This window comes from Vicugna pacos, chromosome 6 (assembly GCF_048564905.1).
Source record: "Vicugna pacos chromosome 6, VicPac4, whole genome shotgun sequence".
NCBI classification, from domain to species: Eukaryota; Metazoa; Chordata; class Mammalia; order Artiodactyla; family Camelidae; genus Vicugna; species Vicugna pacos.
The window spans coordinates 2,427,709-2,445,543 of record NC_132992.1 but is presented as its reverse complement, the minus strand read 5'-3'; the positions used below and the strand labels follow the sequence as shown (position 1 = coordinate 2,445,543).

The 17,835-nt window shown below is 40.2% G+C and overlaps 1 protein-coding gene and 1 non-coding gene across 8 annotated transcripts in view; one reads left to right on the top strand and one right to left on the bottom strand.

Moving 5' to 3' along the window:
* Positions 1-10,392: 10,392 nt before the first annotated feature.
* Positions 10,393-17,835, top strand: part of MAP2K5 (mitogen-activated protein kinase kinase 5) — a 235,857-nt gene continuing 228,414 nt past the window's right edge. For 6 of the 7 annotated variants that reach the window (XR_012073230.1, XR_012073229.1, XM_072962192.1 and 3 more), the window contains exons 1-2: positions 10,393-11,198; positions 17,253-17,301. Coding sequence is in view for 4 of the 7 variants with exons in the window: in XM_072962192.1 (XP_072818293.1) it covers positions 11,064-11,198; positions 17,253-17,301 (184 nt within the window). In the remaining 3 variants the exon portion in view is untranslated. Of the gene's footprint in view, positions 11,199-12,387; positions 12,540-17,252; positions 17,302-17,835 lie in introns of all 7 variants that reach the window. The other variant, XM_072962194.1, reaches the window with a different exon arrangement.
* On the bottom strand, positions 15,130-15,233 carry LOC116281250 (U6 spliceosomal RNA). The gene has a single exon (XR_004190671.1). It is a non-coding gene; the product is annotated as a U6 spliceosomal RNA (small nuclear RNA).

Sequence of the window (17,835 nt, the reverse complement as noted above, 5' to 3'; positions counted from 1 at the left end):
TCCATATAGTGATAGGTAAGTCTCCTTGGAGAACATCTTTGACAAACTACCCTATTGATCTCCGTAATTCTCTGCTGCTTGCAGCATTAAATAGAGCCTTGATTTCTTGTCTGATGTGCTCACTGTGTAACAATTAAGCAAATGTAATATTTTCTTGTATTACATGAAAATCAATAGACCTCTTGCTCTCATGGAGTTGATCATGGTGAAGGATGAACTCAACGATGGCCAAGGGCATGGCTCAAATATTTTAAATTTCATTCCTTGGATTTATTAAGTCTTGTAGTGAACCATTTCGTCTGAAAAATGCTCCTCATTGAACAGTAATGGTTTAAGTTTTTTCTTTAAAGTTAGATATTGCATCAGAGTATCATGGCCTAAAACGGATAAAATATAAACGCGGGAAGTCAGGAGGCTGATTCTATTTTCAGTAAGAGTGCTGTCTTACTTCTTGACCTCAGGCTAATAACTACTCCTTTGTGTCTTAGTTTTTTCCACCAGTAATCTGAGGAGGACAGAACAAGAAGCCTTCACCTTAAAATGTCTCATGAATCTGCTTGTGAGCAAATGTCAGTTTTCTATTTCAGAAAAGCTGGTTTTGTAATCCTCATTCCTGTGTTCCATATATATTTATGTTTAAGAGACTTCATTAGTAAAAAGGATTTTTAAAACACGGTGAGAGGAAGAGAGGAGGAGACACTGTGACAGCAGTTCGTGGAAGTGTGTCTGGGCACATGCTGGTTATGCCGCAGGGTTGCAGGTGGGTCCTGCTTTTTTGGATATCAGGAGTTTCCTAAATTGGTGAAACAAAGATAGCTTTTCTGCCTATATTTCCTGAGTGGGATTTTTTTTCTTTAAAATAATCCAGGCAAAACTATTTTCTAATGAAGATGTCTTTTTAGTATAAAATCTTGCATCTCTTCTGTTGTAATTTCTATACAAGTCAATTATCAAGTGTTGGAAGAAATTTCTAGTCAGAATTCTTAGTTAATGTGTAAGTTGTGAACCACCATAAAGAAGTAGTAACAGAACTGAGAGCATGAACGAGGTTGCTAATTTAAAAAAAAAGCCCTGGTTTCTCAGTGCTGATGCCTTAACGTGCCAAATTGTACAAAGAGTTTTAATATTTTTCATCACATGTATCTGGTCACTAGTATTTTGCAAATTGTTGACTTCAGTAAAAATGGAAACATTTTTAATCATTAAAAGCCATATGTATTTCTTTTAAAATGTACATGTTATTTTGTGTCATTTATAGTCACTCAAAACTATAATCACAGAACATCTGTAATTCTTCATGAAATATCTCTTAGCTCTATTAAAGAATGAATGATGTTTGAATGAGTGGAGTTTCATTTCATTTAAAAGCTAGTGCAGATAACAGAAACCTTATCCTAAAGCTGGTGGATCGGGTATCTGCTTTTTTTTCAGCACTTACCATTCAGACAGTAATGACGTTTGGGGGCATCTTAATCTAAACAGGTACTTAGCATTACATCTCACCTGGGTCAACAGTCTAGGGTATCAGAGTTAAACTGTGTTACTGTAAATTAATGGAAAATGTAACTGCACTTTGCTGAAAGATCAATGTCCAATAAAGGCTGCACAATCAAATCTTGTTGCAATGATTGAGGTCTTTAATTGCCTTTCAAAGATAAGGTGGTAATCAACACAGCTGTAACTGATCTTTTTTACTAGTTCAATTACATGCTAATGACTAGTGCCAAGTCAGAATCTTTAACTACTTATACTTATTAAATCTTATGTTGGTAATGAAAAATTACTTGAGCTACACAATCAATTGGACACAAATCCTAATTACTGTATTTCACTTTTATACCATTTTATGTGCTTGACAAATGTTTCACACGAGCTTTCCCAACAATAAGAAGTGTTAGTAGTAGTGACCACAGTCCTACAGAGTATTTTTCTAATATAAATTGGGGATAAGATGTTGAGGAAAAAATGTTTTTCTTTAAATGATTATGTGGATAAAATAGTTTCCACTGACACAAATCTTGGCCATCCAGCAACTTCTCAGAACTCTATTCTGCTAATTGAGAGTATATTTAATACAACTGGAATGAAATAAATCTAGATTGTCTTTAGTAAGTATATTTCTGAAAGTTCAGTTAGCTTTCTAGTAAAGAAGCTGCTTTTATATACAGCCTACTATAAAAATCCCTTATTTGGGGAAAGGATAAAAGAAAAGGCAAATGACCCTGCAAAAAGAAATCATTTAAATTATCATCATTAAAATTAAAAATTTTTGTGTTTCAAAGGACACTGTCAAGAAAATGAAAAGATAACTGACAGAATAAGAGAAAGTATTTGCAAATCATATATCTGAAAAGGAACATGTAGCCAGACTATATAAAGAACTCTTATAACTCAATAATCCAATTGAAAAACAGATTTGGACAGACATTTCTCCAAAGAACTTACACAAATAGCCACTGAGAACATGAAAGATGTGTAACACTATCACGGAAGTGCAAATCAAAACCACAGTGAGATAATACTTCATACCCACTAGGATGGCAATCATCAAAAGGACAGATAATAACAAGTGTTGACAAGAAATACGGAGAAATTGGGACCCTCAGGCATTGCTAGTGGGGCAATGTTAAATAGTGCCACCACTCGGAAAAGTTTGGTGGTTCCTCAAAATATTAAATAAGGAATTACCACATGACCCAGCAATTCTATTCCTAGGTATATACCCTAGAGAGCTGAAAATATGTTCACACAAAAACTTGTATACAAATATCCATAATATTACTTGTTCTAGCCAAAAATTGGAAATAACTTTTATATCAATTGATAATAAAAATAAAATGGGCATATTCACACAAGAGAATATTATTCAGCCCAAAAAGGACAGAAGTACTGGTCCATGCTACAGCATTGATGAAGCTTGAAAACATTATGCCAAGTGAAAGAAGCCCATCATAAAAGACCACATATTCTATGATTCCATTTATATGAATGTCCAGAATAGGCAAATCTATAGAGATAGAAAGTGGATTAGTGATTGCCTAGGGCTAGGGAGGTTGGGAGGAAATGAGAAATGACTGTTACTGGGCATGGGGTTTCTTTTTGGGGTGATGAAATGGTTCTAAAATCGATTGCAGTGATGATTGCACAACTCTGACTATACTCAAAACAGAAGAACTGTATGATATGTAAATTATCTTTTAATAAAGCTGCTAAAAAATTAGTAAAGGGGGAGGGGAAATGGGCAGCTAGTATCTAATAGGTATAGAGTTTCAATTTTGCAAGATACAAAGAATTCTGGAGATGGATGGTATTGATAGTTACACAGTAATGTGAATTACTTAACATGAACTGTACACTTAAAAATGGTTAACATGGTAAATTGTATGTGATGTGTATTTTACCGTATATAAAAATAATTTATAAAAATTAGTGAAGGATTCAATATTACTATGATAAAACACAACTGATTGCATGATTTCTATAGAAAATAACTAAGTTTAGAAAAACGCTAGAAATTAAAAGAGGTGAAATGTTAATTTAACACTTTGTATGTTGTATTCTTGGAATTTTAAACATTTTAATATGAATCCTAGTTTTAATCAAGGAGATGAAATCTCATTTGGGATCATTTTTGGTAGCACTAAGTAAAGGATATACTTGGTTTGAGATTATTTAAGATAAGACCAAAGGAAAGTACGTAAAATGTTAGGAAATGAAAATATCCTTTTTTAGATCCTAGTTGCTGGATACAGAGTATCAGCTACTACTAGAATGAGATTGTATATAGTATTGCTTATAGCTATTTTCTTTGCACTTATATCATTTTAAATACAGTTTATGAACATTGTACCACTCCATTATATTATTAATTTATCTTCAGTGATATTTATAGTATCAATTTAAAAGCTGTAAAACTTCATGAAAAGTAGCTTAAACAAGGATTTTGATAAACAAAAGCTTTCAGTTTTTAAAAGCAAATCATGTACTTCCTAAAGACAACCTGAAGTTTTTTTACATTGTTGCTGCTGATGATAGAATTACGAACCTTATAAACGCAGTATTTTTTAGTTAACCTAAATACATAAATCTATTTGAGTTCATCTTATGAAAAGAGATATGTCATTAGATATATGATCATTATATGCTTTAGTGATTCATGGACCTTGTTACATACATGCTTTGTAATGTATGAATTATTTAGTAAGAAAAATCACAATAATTTTGTTGTTACTCAAAAATTTATGGGTTGGCAGAAACAATTATGCAGCCCCTGAAGCTGGTATGTTAAGGTAACATCATTAACACTATGTAGTATGATTTTTTTTTTTAGTAGTTATTTGACATAACCTTTACTGCTTCTGCTAGAATGTATCAGTGATTTTATAACAATCTTTTCTAACAAACAGAACATTGAATTTATTAACCACAAGTGATTCATTTTACTCTATTTTCATATAAATGCATAATTTAAAATCAGATCTAAAAAGTTGTCTACCTAAACTCTAAAGGAAGAATTAAAATATACAAAATAAAAATCAATACTATAATAAATAGATACAAATTTAAAATTCCATTTAACAAAACGGATATTTTTATTTCAAAAAATGTATACGTTTATGAATTGGATGAAAAGAATTCAAAAAGGTAGGAGATTATCTTGCAATATTTCTTTACACATGGTGTTAAGGCTCTGACTATGAGATAAAGCCAAAATTTTAGTTTCTTATGCTTTCAAACCTCTGAATTTTATAAAATGAAGGAACCACGAATTTCCAAGTGTGAATAAAAATCTAAACAGTAGGACTTACTTTTAATTTAAAAATCAACATTCATTCAATCCTACAAATCTTTTTGCATTGACCATGCTGAAGACAAATTTTAGTAATTTTACCTGTCAACAAAATCTAGTAATTCTGAACCTACATACAGGGTCCCTTCAAGCCATACTGAAAAATACCACTTCTGTACACAGCAGAATGAGAACCGCGTGTTACTGATTTTTGTGTTTCTGGTATTCGTCATACAATGAAGGCTCTATGTCAAATGAACATGTGATAATTCAAAATTAAAAAGGAAACTTGCCTTCATCTTAAAGAGCTTTAAGAAAAGGATACTTTAATTGGAAATCATATGGATTCCTTATAAAACAGCAACAAGTGTGGAAATATTATCTCAGATGTAATAAACGCATTTACACTGTTCTATGCATTCTGCAAAATAAAAGATTAGAATTTTGTTACATTAGCCTTTTAAGGCATTTCAAAAGGTGCCAACTCTTTTCTCACGCAGGAATTTGCTATTTTAAAGTCAAATAGAACGATGTGTAGAAGTACATGAAGTGAAATATTAAACACAAAATACTAGGATCAATTGGACATGCTCTCTTTAAACAGAACTAGAAATAGTACATTAGTAACAAGGAGACAAGAAAAATGTTTTAATTGAATTGGCAAAGAATGGGATGGCTTATCTCTTGAGGCAGTGAGTCCTGTTACTGGAGATGTCCAGAGGCTGAATGACAATTCCTCAGGTAAATGTGGAGAGAATGCTTGAATTGGGCAGAGGATTAGGTTGGTGATTTTGTAAGTTTCCTTTAACTCTGAAATTTTATTACCATTCTTGCATACCTATGTGCGATTTAGTTCGGTGTTTACTGCTGTTCCATTATGTATGTGATACAAAGAACCTTGTTTTGAAGATGAAAAATACGGTTTAAGTTCTTGCTGTACCAATACTGATTGAATGAGAAAAATTAGAGCTTTCTTAGCGTCTCGTATGCAATAAGGAGTTTATCTAACACTTGCAAAGTGTACCTTGTGCCAGGTCCTAGACTAAGCACTTTACACATTCTAACTTACTTAATCCTCTCATAACAACTCTGTGAGTTAGGCACTGTTTTTGTTCCCATTTTTTGGCTGTGGAAACCAAGAAGTCTTGCCCAGGGTCATGCATGGTGAGTGTTATTCCAGTCCCTGCAGTCTGTCTCCAGAGTCCATGTTCTGAATCATTACTCTGTCCTTTGCTATGATGCACAGGATAACGTAGGGAGAAGTGTTTTGTGAGCTGTAAAGTGCCACAAAAACGTGGGATATATATTTTGTTAGTTATTATAAAGAAAATAATATAGATACGTTTGCACAATGAAAAGAGGGAAATAAGCTTAAGTAATCTGTAGGAACTCTACCTAAAGGAAAATGTGTTAGGTAGAAATCAAACCTAGTGCCCTTAGAAATTAATGCATTAATTCATTTCAGAGCATCTAAAGTCCATAGTACCTGGTACACAGTACGTGCTCCATGAGTATCTGTTGAACTGTTGTTTCTGCTGCTGCCTGGGTGCTGGACCTGCTCCCACTGTCCTTTTCCATTCCCACCACAACAGAAAAGAGCAGAGTTCCCTGTCACACTTTCAAGGGTTTGTCCCTGATCACTTCTGTCCATGCTTCTTCACCGTCTCCTTTTTTAAACTAATGGATATTAAGCAACATGAGGAAAATGCTTAAGTTTATTGTTTAGTCATTATTGCTACTGGAAATTATATCTTTTTAGAATTCCTGGTCCCCGTCCCTAGCTTACTTTTCTCCTGGCACTCATCACCATATGCTGTGCCACACGTCTCACTCATGTGTTTATCTCCCCACTAAACTATAACTTCATGACGGGAGGGAACTGTATGTGTTTTATTCATCGCCACATCCCTCATACCTAAAATAGTACCTGGCACACAGTAGGCACTTTAGTAATGTTGATTGAATGAGTGGATTCTGAAGGCAAAGTGCATTGAGTAATGGGAATGCAATTACCATGAGCATTTCCTGTCCTGAGTCTCAATTGCACCTTTGCCTTTCCTCCACCACCACCACCAACACCATCACCACCGTGCAGACTGAGACAACAACCATTATAGACTTCCACTGAACCGCAGACATTATTGTAAACGTGTCGAAATGCAAGGTAGTTTTAAAAAGCTTTTAATTTTGCAATAATTTTAGTTTTACAGAAAAGTTGCAGTACAGTACAGAGAGTTCCCAAGTACCCTCACACAGATTCCCCTAACATTAGCATCTTACATAATCAGTGTACACATATCGAAACTAGGAAGTCAACACTGGTACCTTATTACTAATAAAACTCCAGACTTTATTTGGATTTCACCAGTTTTTCATCACTGTCCTTTTTCTGTTTCAGGATTTCATTGGCGATCCATTACATTTAATCATCAGGTCTCTTGTGTCTTTTGTAGTCTTCTCAGGTCTGTGACAGTTTCTTTTTTTTTTAATGATCTTGACAGTTTTGAAGAGTACTTGTGAGGTATCTTGGAGAATATCCCTCAATTTGGGTTTGTCTGACATTTTCTCCTAATTAGTTTGGGGTTATGAGTTTTGGGAAGAAGACCACAGAGGTTAAGTGCCATTCCTACTGCATCATATCAGAGAGCACGCAACAACAAATTGACTTATCACTGGTGATGTTAACCTTCATCACTTGGTTAGGATGGTGTCTGCCAGGCGTCTCCATTAGAAAGTTACTGTTTTCTTCCTCTATTCTCATCATATTCTTTTAAATCAAAATTAACCAACAAGTATTTGAATGTTAGATGTGAAGACTCACAAAGGCACTGAAAGAGACAAGTGGAATTCTTGAACATACGAGGCAATCAATATTTGTTACAAAGTTTGCAGTTCAGTGAGAGTCTATAATGGATATTGTCTCAGTTTGGATGGTGGTGATGGTGGTGGTGGAGGAAAGGCAAAGGTACAAATGAGACTCAGGACAGGCAGGAGATGCTCATGGTAATTGCATTTCCATTACTCAATGCACTTTGCCTTCAAAATCCACTCATTCATTCAATCAACATTACTAAAGTGCCTACTGTGTCCCAGGTACTATTTTAGGTATGAGGGATGTGGCGATGAATAAAACACATACAGTTCCCTCCCATCATGAAGTTACAGTTCAGTGGGGAGACAAACACATGAGTGACACGTGTGGCACAACATATAGTGATGAGTGCCAGGAGAAAAGTAAGCTAGGGACGGGGACCAGGAATCGTGCACACCTGCGTGCTTGCACCTGTGGGCAGGGTGGCTTTGGGGATGCTTCTCAGTAGTGTGCTAAGGGAAGGCCTCAACAAGAAGGTGATTTTTAAGTTAAGATCTGCAGAATGTGAGGGAATGAGCCGTGTGGATAGCAAGGGTAAGAGGATTCCAGGCAATGGAAATGGCAAATGCAAAGGCTCTGAGGTGGGATGCTGAAATGTTCAAGGAACAGTAAGAAGGAGGCTGGTGTGAATGAGGTTTGAGAGATCATAAGGCCAGATGGCAAGGAGGGCAGAATGTATGGAGTTTTGTAGGTCAAGGAAAAGACTTTAGTTTTTATCCTGCACAAGTTAGGAAGCCATCAGCAGGGTTTTAACCACAGGAGTGACTTAATCTAACGCTGGCAGTTGGGTTGACTGTTGGTAGCAGGGGCAAGAATGGAAACAGAAGTTTGAGAGAGAAATATAAATATAATGATAGTTTGGACTGGGATCGTTACCTGTGAAGTGGTGGGAAGGGATCACATTCTGGGTTAAGGACTCAAGGTTGGGAGTAAGGTAAAACGAGATGAATTCTCTGAAGGTGTAACACTAAAATGTTAATTTGTCTCATTAAAAAATCACTTTACAACAAAAAAAGATATATCACCCAACTGAAAATGGGCAAAGGACTTGAACAGACAATTCTTCAAAGAAGATAAACAAATGGCCAACAGACATAGGAAAAGATGGTGAACATCACTGATCACTAGGGAAATGCAAATCAAAACCACAATCAGGTATCACCTCACTCCCACTAGGATGGCTTCTAACAAAAATACAGAGAATAACAATTGTTGGTGAAGATGTGGAGAAACTGGAATCCTTGGGCTATTGGTGGGAATGCAAAATAGTGTGGCCATCGTGGAAAATGGCAGCTCCTCAAACAGGTGAAAAACAGAATTATTATATGATTCAGCAATTCTACTTGTGGGTATATGTCCAAAAGAATTGAAAGTACAAATTGAGTTGGTTTTCCCCATAGTACTATGAATAAAAAAGCCATTTTAACAAATCAGGCTTCATGGAAAATCTCTAGTTTTGTGGTCTATTTTCTCAAATAATAGGAAATGAACTTGCAATAAAAAGTGCACGGGGACCTTGAGCAGATGGTTTATTTTTCACAGGACTGAAGTGCAGGTGGAAAGGGGCAATTCCTACACTATGTGGAGTATCTGACTAAATGAATTCCTACCTAAGCCATTAATTTACAATAACTGAAAAGAGATAATTTGTCTTCTACAATGGACTTTCAAATTAAATATAAAACGAAAGCAGGCAGAAACAATATGCAGAAAAAAATTGGTATTATACCCAAACTGACCAATATTTAAATTATTTTTTCTCATATTAATCAACTATTTGACTATCAGAGAGAAAAATGACATTCATCCCGCAGCGAATTTATACAAAATTCAGTCCCCCAAAGTAAAGCGGTGTGTGCAATTTTCTTAGAAAGAGATAAAGGACGAACCCACGCGTTGCAATTTGTAAACAAACTTCTACATCATAGATCAACAAAATTATGCATTTAAAAATCTGAGGTTAACAAGTCACTTAAAAATAACCAAGGGTTATTGCTACTGCCTGTGACATCACTGATTAGGTAAAATGGCTATCTAGTTGACAACTTACGGACTAGACCGGATATTTTTTGCAACGGTTTAATAAGAAAAGACGATGCCACTACTGCAGCTGTCCCCAGGCAGTTAAACTCCACTGGACTTATGTACTGTTGCTTTTAAATAGGGGGCTGTTTACTATTTTAGGGCAACGGTGGGATGAAGGACCTTACTGAAAAAAATCCATACTCCCTTTGCTCGTTGGGGAGAAAGATGATGATCTCTGGATCTGTGACTTGGAATAAGGAAAAGAAAAAGGCACCCGTGCTCTTGATGATTTGATGCACAAACCCCCACGAACATTTAGGTGCAGGGCCAGACTAGCAGGGATAAAGGAGAGCTGCCGTTCCATCCTCTCAGCCTTCTGTAAAGGCAAACCTTACGCATCTGAAGCCACCAATCGGCTTTTGGAGGATCCCTGCCCTCGTTCCGTTTCCTCCTTCGTTTGTCAGATGTTTCCACCTCGCTGACTTTAATGAGGGTCGGGAAAGGAAAGGATCGTCACTCGGTGGCCGCGGGCGGTCACTTGGCGACGGCGGTCTCGGGAACGAGCAGCCCGGCCGGTCCCCTCCCTCAGGCTCCGGCGCGGCGCCCTCGCGCTGCGGACCCCGCCCTCCCAGGGGCGGGGCGGGGCGGGGCGGGGCGGGGGCGGGCATGGCCGGGCGCTGCCCTCTTCCAACATGGCGCCGCGGGAGGCGGGTCCCCTCGCCGGCTCCCGGGGTTCCGGCGCTGCGCGTTTTGGTTCCGGAGTAACAGTGTCCGCGCCGTCGCCTTCCCCCTCCTGCCGCCGCCGCCGCCGCCGGGACGCACGGCCTCGGGTGCCCACGGCTGAACCGCGCGCGCCGCGCACTCTGGCTCAGGGTTGAGGCCAAGGACCCCCTCCCGACCCTCCTGCTGAGGGCGCCCCTCGGCTTTCCCGCGGCCCCAGGGCTCCTGCCGAACAGCCCCAGACTCAGTCCCCTCAAGTCGGGGACCCCCCCGCTCCTTCTAAGGAGGAGTGGACACCTGCCGCTGTCTCCCCCAAACGGGGAGTCTTCTCTGTGCCATCTCCTCACGCCCACACAGACGGCGGATTGCTGCACGATCCGGTTTGCCCTGTTCCTAACTCCAGAACCTTCTGACCTCCGCTAGTTCCTACTGGCTCCTGCCCCTCGCCCCGTCCACGCTCCCGGGGAGACATCCCTCCGCCCCACACAGCCTGGGCCTGGCTGGGGGCCTGCGGGCCGCTTCCGGACCACCTCCTCTCTTCGCTGCCCCTCCCTCTCTGTCTTCGGACCCTCGGTCCCCTTGTCACCTCTTGGAGCCCCCGCCTAACCAGGGGCCAGTGGGTACCCCCTACCAGGATGTGAGCCCCTTTAACCTGTAATGCTGTGGCTGGTCCTTGGTCCCTTCCATGCCATGGAGAACCAGGTGCTGGTGATTCGCATCAAGATTCCAAATAGTGGAGCGGTGGACTGGACAGTGCACTCCGGGCCGCAGCTACTCTTCAGGGACGTGCTGGTGAGTGCTAATCTCAGTGTGCCAGTCCCAGCGAGGGGGGCGCAGGGATTTGTGGGGTAGTCAGCACCTTGATCATTGAATCTTACCTTGGTGGCCTGAGCTAGTGGCCATGCTGGCCTCATGTTGGGGCAGTTTTATTGCTTTAGCCACAAACATCGATTATTTGCATGGACAGAAGTCTGATAAATGTGCAGGTCCCTGGGGGAGTAGAGGTGAATCGGGTTGAACCCCTGCCCTCAAAGAGCTCACAGACTGGACTGGGACATAACACATAGAAGCAACTAATTGGGATACAAAATGCTGAATCTAGAAGAGAGTTTTTCTCAAGTGTTTTGTGGAATGCCCCTGGCCAGAATCCAGCCATGTTTCTACTGAGTTCCCTGAACTTGGTGACTAGTGGGAAAGGGAAACAGGGCAACTCTAATCAATCATATTTCAGCAAACCTAAGATGTCATAGGTTTTAAGATATTGTATATACCACTAAGAAAGATTATCTGTGACATGCCACACATTGTACAAAACCCAGTTTCAGGGATGTTAAAATAGAAGGGGAAATGTGCATCTTAAGAGTCAAAAATATAGTCTGACTTTCATAATAAATATTTAGAATGTATTTCAGAGAAAATCATGGTGTGTTACAGTTGAGTATAACCTTGGAGGTGGCCTTTTGAGCCCTCTGATCTTTTTTTTGTTTGCAGATGGTTACGGAGAAGCAGAGAGGTGAAATGGCTTTTCCAAAGCCATGTTGCTTTTGAGTGGAAGAGTCAGTACCAGAACTCAGATTTCCTTACTTCGTGTTTATCCCCACACACTGCCGCGCCATGTCTTATCTTTTAGCGTTTACTTGAGACAGAGTGCATTGTGCCCATTTTTTGTACTGAATCACTGAGCTGTCAAAGGCAGAGCTGATGTGCCAAGGATTGCGTTGCAAGTACCAGAACTAGAGTGGTGCTTCCCTGCAGGATAAGGTGGACGTTTTGGGGAAGAGGAGGATCTGTGATGTGGTTGTTGATTGTGATAGGTTACTCAATCAAAATTTGATCCTTGTACCTTCAATTTGAGTTCTGGATGTTACTGAGCAACCAGACCACACGCATTTTTGGGTGTCTGGGCCAGGAGTGCAGAGGCTGGAGTAAACCAGCAGCCTCCAATCTTGTACACATATGCCATCCTTCTCTTTGTATCCAGAGCTCTCCACACACTCACACGCACGAGGATCTCGCTTCATGGTGAGGCCGGAACTCCTTGGCATGGTCCTCTAGGCACATCTGGATTGGCTGGTGCCTGTCTGGCACCAGTTTCATCTCTCACTACACCCCCTTGAGCATCCTGTGCTCCAGGTACGTAGAATTAACCTTGAGTTCTCTCAGGTGCCCAGGCCATCTCCAATTGGCCTCTTTCTTCAGTTGGACAACTCCTATCTGTCCTTCAAAGCCCAGCTTCACTTTTCCTCTGGGTTGGTTTGGTTACACGCCCCTCTTCTCTGTTCCTGCAGCCAAGTACATGGGTTTTGTGCTAATTTTGTCTGCCTCATCCACTAGATTGTAAACTTCTGGAGGAGGTGCACACCTCTGTTTCCTCTCTGTTTCTGATGCTTCATGGGACCCTAAAATATTTGTGTAAGGGGAGCTTTAAAGAGGTTATATGCCGTTACGGTTTTGTGGACAGCATGACAGGTTTTGAATCAAGAAAGTTGAGTTTTAATTGCAAGCCATCCCACTAAATAGGCAAATCGTTCTACCTCTCCGAGTCTCAGTTTCCTTACTTGTAAATTAGGGATAATGAGACCTGCATCAAAGACTTGTAAGGAGTAAGTGAGATTGTGTCCCTGATGAGAAGAGACATGAGCTTTCTTGCACTTTACTCATTTGAGGCAACAAAAGGCAGTATTTTAAGTGGAATGGTACAGTGATGAAAAACACAAACTCTGGAGCCAGGCGGACTGGGTTTAGATTGCAAGCCTTACCAGGCTCATCTGGGCAAGTGTCTTCTGTATTTCAGTTTCTTCATCTGTTAGAAGGAAAAAAAAAGGTTTAGGGAATAAAAATAGTGCCTACCTCATTGAGTTCTGGGAACTCCTGGAGTTGATACTCATAAAGCACTCGCAGCAGCCTCACGTGGTAAGTGCTCTGTTGTTACGCAGCAGAAGGGCCACGGCCTGGCCTTCTGCTTCTCGTGCAAGCTCTCTTGTACCTTGGCTCACGGATGACTGGCCTAAAAGTAAACTTTGCACAAGTGGTCGCACCGTCTAGAGCATTCGCACGTGCTTGCTCAGGTAAACCCAGGTGGGGCTTGCTATGTCTGGCAGGCCTGATGAAGGGCTCTTGACAGCAGGTGCCATGCTGTCTGTCAAGTTCTTTGAACCGTGAGCTCAAATCCTGGAAGACTCCTGCCGTCTCTTCTCCAGGTTTACCTGATCTTGTCATCAAGAAATTGGCAAAAAACCAACAGGTGCATCTCAGCATCTTTGGCTTGGAACCTTAAAATTTAAAGCCAGGTGAAACCCGGAATGTTCCCCTGCATCTGAGATCACTCTCCTCACTCCAGTTTTCAAGTGAGGAAGCTTGAACCCCGGACGGGGAAAATGCCGAAGCCACACAGCTACTTTGTGGTGGAACCAGACGCAGAAGCCAGAAGCAGTCTGTAGTCCCCGAGTTAACTGTAGCTGAGGTGTTGTGGACTTGGAGTCAGCAGTTGAGGGCTCAGATCACAGCTCCATCAAGTGGCTCGGACTCCCTGGGGCAGGGCCCTGGGTTTCTCCAGCCCTGTGTCCTTCATCTGAATGATGAGGGACTGGCTGTGGTGTGAAGGAGGCCTCGCTGGTCTTCACGGGCAGAGGCGTTTGGGTTTTGCGTTTTTCAGCTTTCTGTGTTTCTCTTCTTCCTTGGTGACACAGCCCCCAGTCTGGGGAAGATTGTGCAGGAGCTCTTGCTGCTTGAATCCTCTCTCCCAGCTCCCAGCCCAGGTTTCCCCTCATCTGTGAAGTTTCTGTCTAAACCAGGACTGTGCTTTTGCTGCCTCCTGAGTTACAAACTACTGTTCCCTCATTTATGTCTTTTGTCTGGCCCTTTTCTCGTACTGTAAGTGCTCTGAATAGTTAGTCTTTTAGGTTTGTCTTTACCCTTGTTACAGATTATAATCTTCCTAAAGTCAAGAATTTATGATCTTTATTCTCCTGGCACGTTGTAGCTGCTCATTTATGTTTTTGGCTTGCCATTTCTTTGATTTACTGCAAGGAAGGAGAAGAAAAGGATCAAGAAAAGATCATCATCAAGAGACATAAACTCCCATTTTCTTTTGAAACCTTCTTTAGGGTAACGCAAAATGTTGAGAATAAGACAGGGTCGTTTTGAAATAAATCATCACTTAAAATACAGCTAGCAAATACACATAAAATTAAATGTGCCTGCTTAGAAAAGACCAGTAGAGAGTGGTTTTCAAACTTTTTAGCCCTTTGTCGTTATGATAGCCCCACTTTATTTGCTTTAACAGAACAAGATGGTCGGTAGTGTTCATGTGATTCTCATGATTCTCTCAATCAGATTTACTTTTTCTTTCTCTTTTCCCTGACACTAGCTGTAAAGTAGGTGTGCCTCCTTGTTTATGTTGATGGGCAAAGGATGCTGTTGCAGCCCGGCAGGGTTTTCAGCTAGTTACTAGACATTTGCTGTTCGATGGGATCTGCTATTCACAAGTAGGAAGGATCCTAAGTTAGTTGGCTAATACTGTAGGGTTCACATCTCAAGATTGGTTGTCTGGGACAACCAGCTCAGTGGTAGAGTGTGTGCTTAGCATGCATGTGGTCCTGGTTCAAGTCCCAGTACCCCCTTCAAAAAAAAAAATAAATAAAAGATTGGTTGTCGGAAAGTAAGCAGTGATAACTTAGACTTGGAGGATTGGGGAAGTAGAGGGTGCTCCCCCCCTTTTTAAAAAAAAATGGAACACTTCATGAATTTGCATGTTATCCTTGTGCAGGGGCCATGCTAATCTCTGTATCATTCCAATTTTAGTATATGTGCTGCTGAAGTGAGCACACCCCACCTTTTTTTTTAAACCAATACTGGCTAGTCCTCAGTACATGCTTTGGAATGATGAAGTAAGTGAACCAGAGACCATCCTTTACTCATTGTCAGGCGCTGAAACGTGTGAGTTTCATTGTGCAGTAAGATTTGTAATGTTCCAGTCATCAGTGACTAGTTTTATTTATTTAATAGACATTAATACTTACCATGCGTTAGACACTCTTGTAAACACTTTGCAAATATTAACTCCTTAGTCCTACAAGGTAGGAACAGTTATGATCTCATGTTACACAGAAGGAAACTGAGGCACAGAGAGATTCAGCCACCCAGTGACTGAGTGGCAGAGCCACGGTCTAACGCCAGCATTCTGGCTCCTGTCCACACTCTTAGGCCTTACACTGGCTGCCTATGTTTTCCGTGCTCGCTCTGCAGTTTTCATTTACCTGTCATTCACACTTTTTGCCTACAAGTAGGTAGAAAGAATTTTTTTCAGCACTAAAATCTTTTACAAACATTTCCTTAAAAGGTTGATGTTTCATTTGCTAATCCTAGAGCCAGAAGGAAAAAAAAAATCTCTTTTGGCTCTAATGAGTAAAGGTTGCCTAAGATAGTTCCCTTTGATCAATTCTATATACACAGATTTATGTAAAAAAATAAAAAAGCACTGTAGAGACAAGGCTGTTATGCAAATTGCCACTGCAGCAAAAGCTTCTAAAAGGCCGCCTTTAGAAGGAAGTTGCAGCCGCCACTCCTCTAAGTGCCCTGGTAAGGAGGGCTCTGGGCTCCCTGCTGAGAAATACTGCAGGCAGCTTTGTCCCCAGGCTGCCTGGCGACAGTTCTGGCGCAGCCCAGGAGGGACATAGTGGCAGAGCTCCGCCAGAGCAGTGAGGCTTGCAGGCCACTTGGGTTGGACCGGACATGGGGGAGGGTCACTTTCTCCAGAACTATTTGTCAGCAGTGCTCTGTGCCTCTTTAATTAAGCTGTCCCTGCAGACTGTTTTTCAAGTGTTTTCAACTTTATAGGTTCATTTAAACATTGATACCAGATTGTATATGCACATAAACTCTTTTCTTGTAGGCTAGCTTAACTTTATTTCGGTGTCAGTAAATATGTTTTTCAGTTGCTCAAAAGTAAAGGTTGATAAGAATTGTTTATATTAAATGTAATATTATTGATTTAAATCCATGGAAAGTTGTCTTTTTGAAGTCTTCCCACTGTGAGTGCAAGGCCAGGTGTTGGTAGTTACGTATCAAGAAATTGGGAGTTCGAGATTTGCAGATACTGACTGGTATGTATAAAATAGATAAACAAGATTATACTGTATAGCACAGGGAGCTATATTTGATATCTTATAGTAGCTTATGGTGAAAAAGAATATGAAAATGAATATATGTATATTCACGTATGACTGAAGCAATGTGTTATACACCGGAAATTGACACATTGTAAACTAACTATTCTTCAATAAAAAAAAAGAAGTAAGTTTGTTGAATGTTGCCAGTGTAGCTCATGTTTATTACATTACTTAATATTTTTTACATTACCTCTGTAAGCATTACTAGACCTGTACTGGAGGATAATCAATATGAGGCTCAGAGAGGTTGAGTAATTTGTTTCCAGTCACACAGTGTAGAGCTGAAATTTAAACCCAGGCCAACTCCCCAGACCTCCTTTTCTACTAACAGTACCTTCTTCCTACAGCCTCCCATAGAAGAAACCTATTTTTTTTTTTTTGTAAATACACAACAGTGTATTTGTCTACACTGTTGAATCGAGAGTAAAACATTATGTTACTAATACAAAGTAGAAGGATTTTTTAAAGACCCCCCCTCCCCGCTCCCGCCCCAAATAGAGATTTAAACTCTGGACTTAGATTGCTGGGCTAAGTGTGATTATGAGCTAATGTTTTTATAGTTTATGCCAGCATTTCAAAAAATCTCTCCCAGGTTCTCATATTTCCTCTAGGATTTGCCACATGTTAGCAATAAAGAAGATGGCTAATTGTGTTTCTTTATTCTTTCTTTGTTTAGGATGTGATAGGCCAGGTTCTGCCTGAAGCAACAACCACAGCATTTGAATGTAAGTCTGGCTCGTACACTTTCTTGACTGTTTCTTTCTGCAGTAATTTTTCAAAGGGTTTATGGGTTGCACTACTTTAGAAACTGACAAAAACAGATTATTTATGGTCATCATATGGTACATTTAAATATTTATAAATTTATGCAAGTTTAATGATGATACTGAACCGAGTAATATTTTCTTATTTAATCATATCTTGGGTGTGCGTATTTCTATAATATAGCTTTAATTACCAACATGACCTTTATCTGCTCTTGCTCCTCGCTGTAATAATATTGTTGGGCAAAATGAAGCGTGTAAACTACCTGTAGGCCAATGATTATTGATTAAAAGATTTTAATCCTTTGCTGCTTTAAAACAGCAACAGAGTAGAGCTTTTAAGTGAACGTTGCCTGGAATAATTCTGTTTTAGTGGGACTTGGCACGGCTTTTCAATGATGTCGGAAACACTTCAGGTCTTGAGCCTTCCCCACACCCCACCAGACCAACTGGCTTGGGGACTGGGGTAAGGACAGCGTGTACTAGAAAACCAGT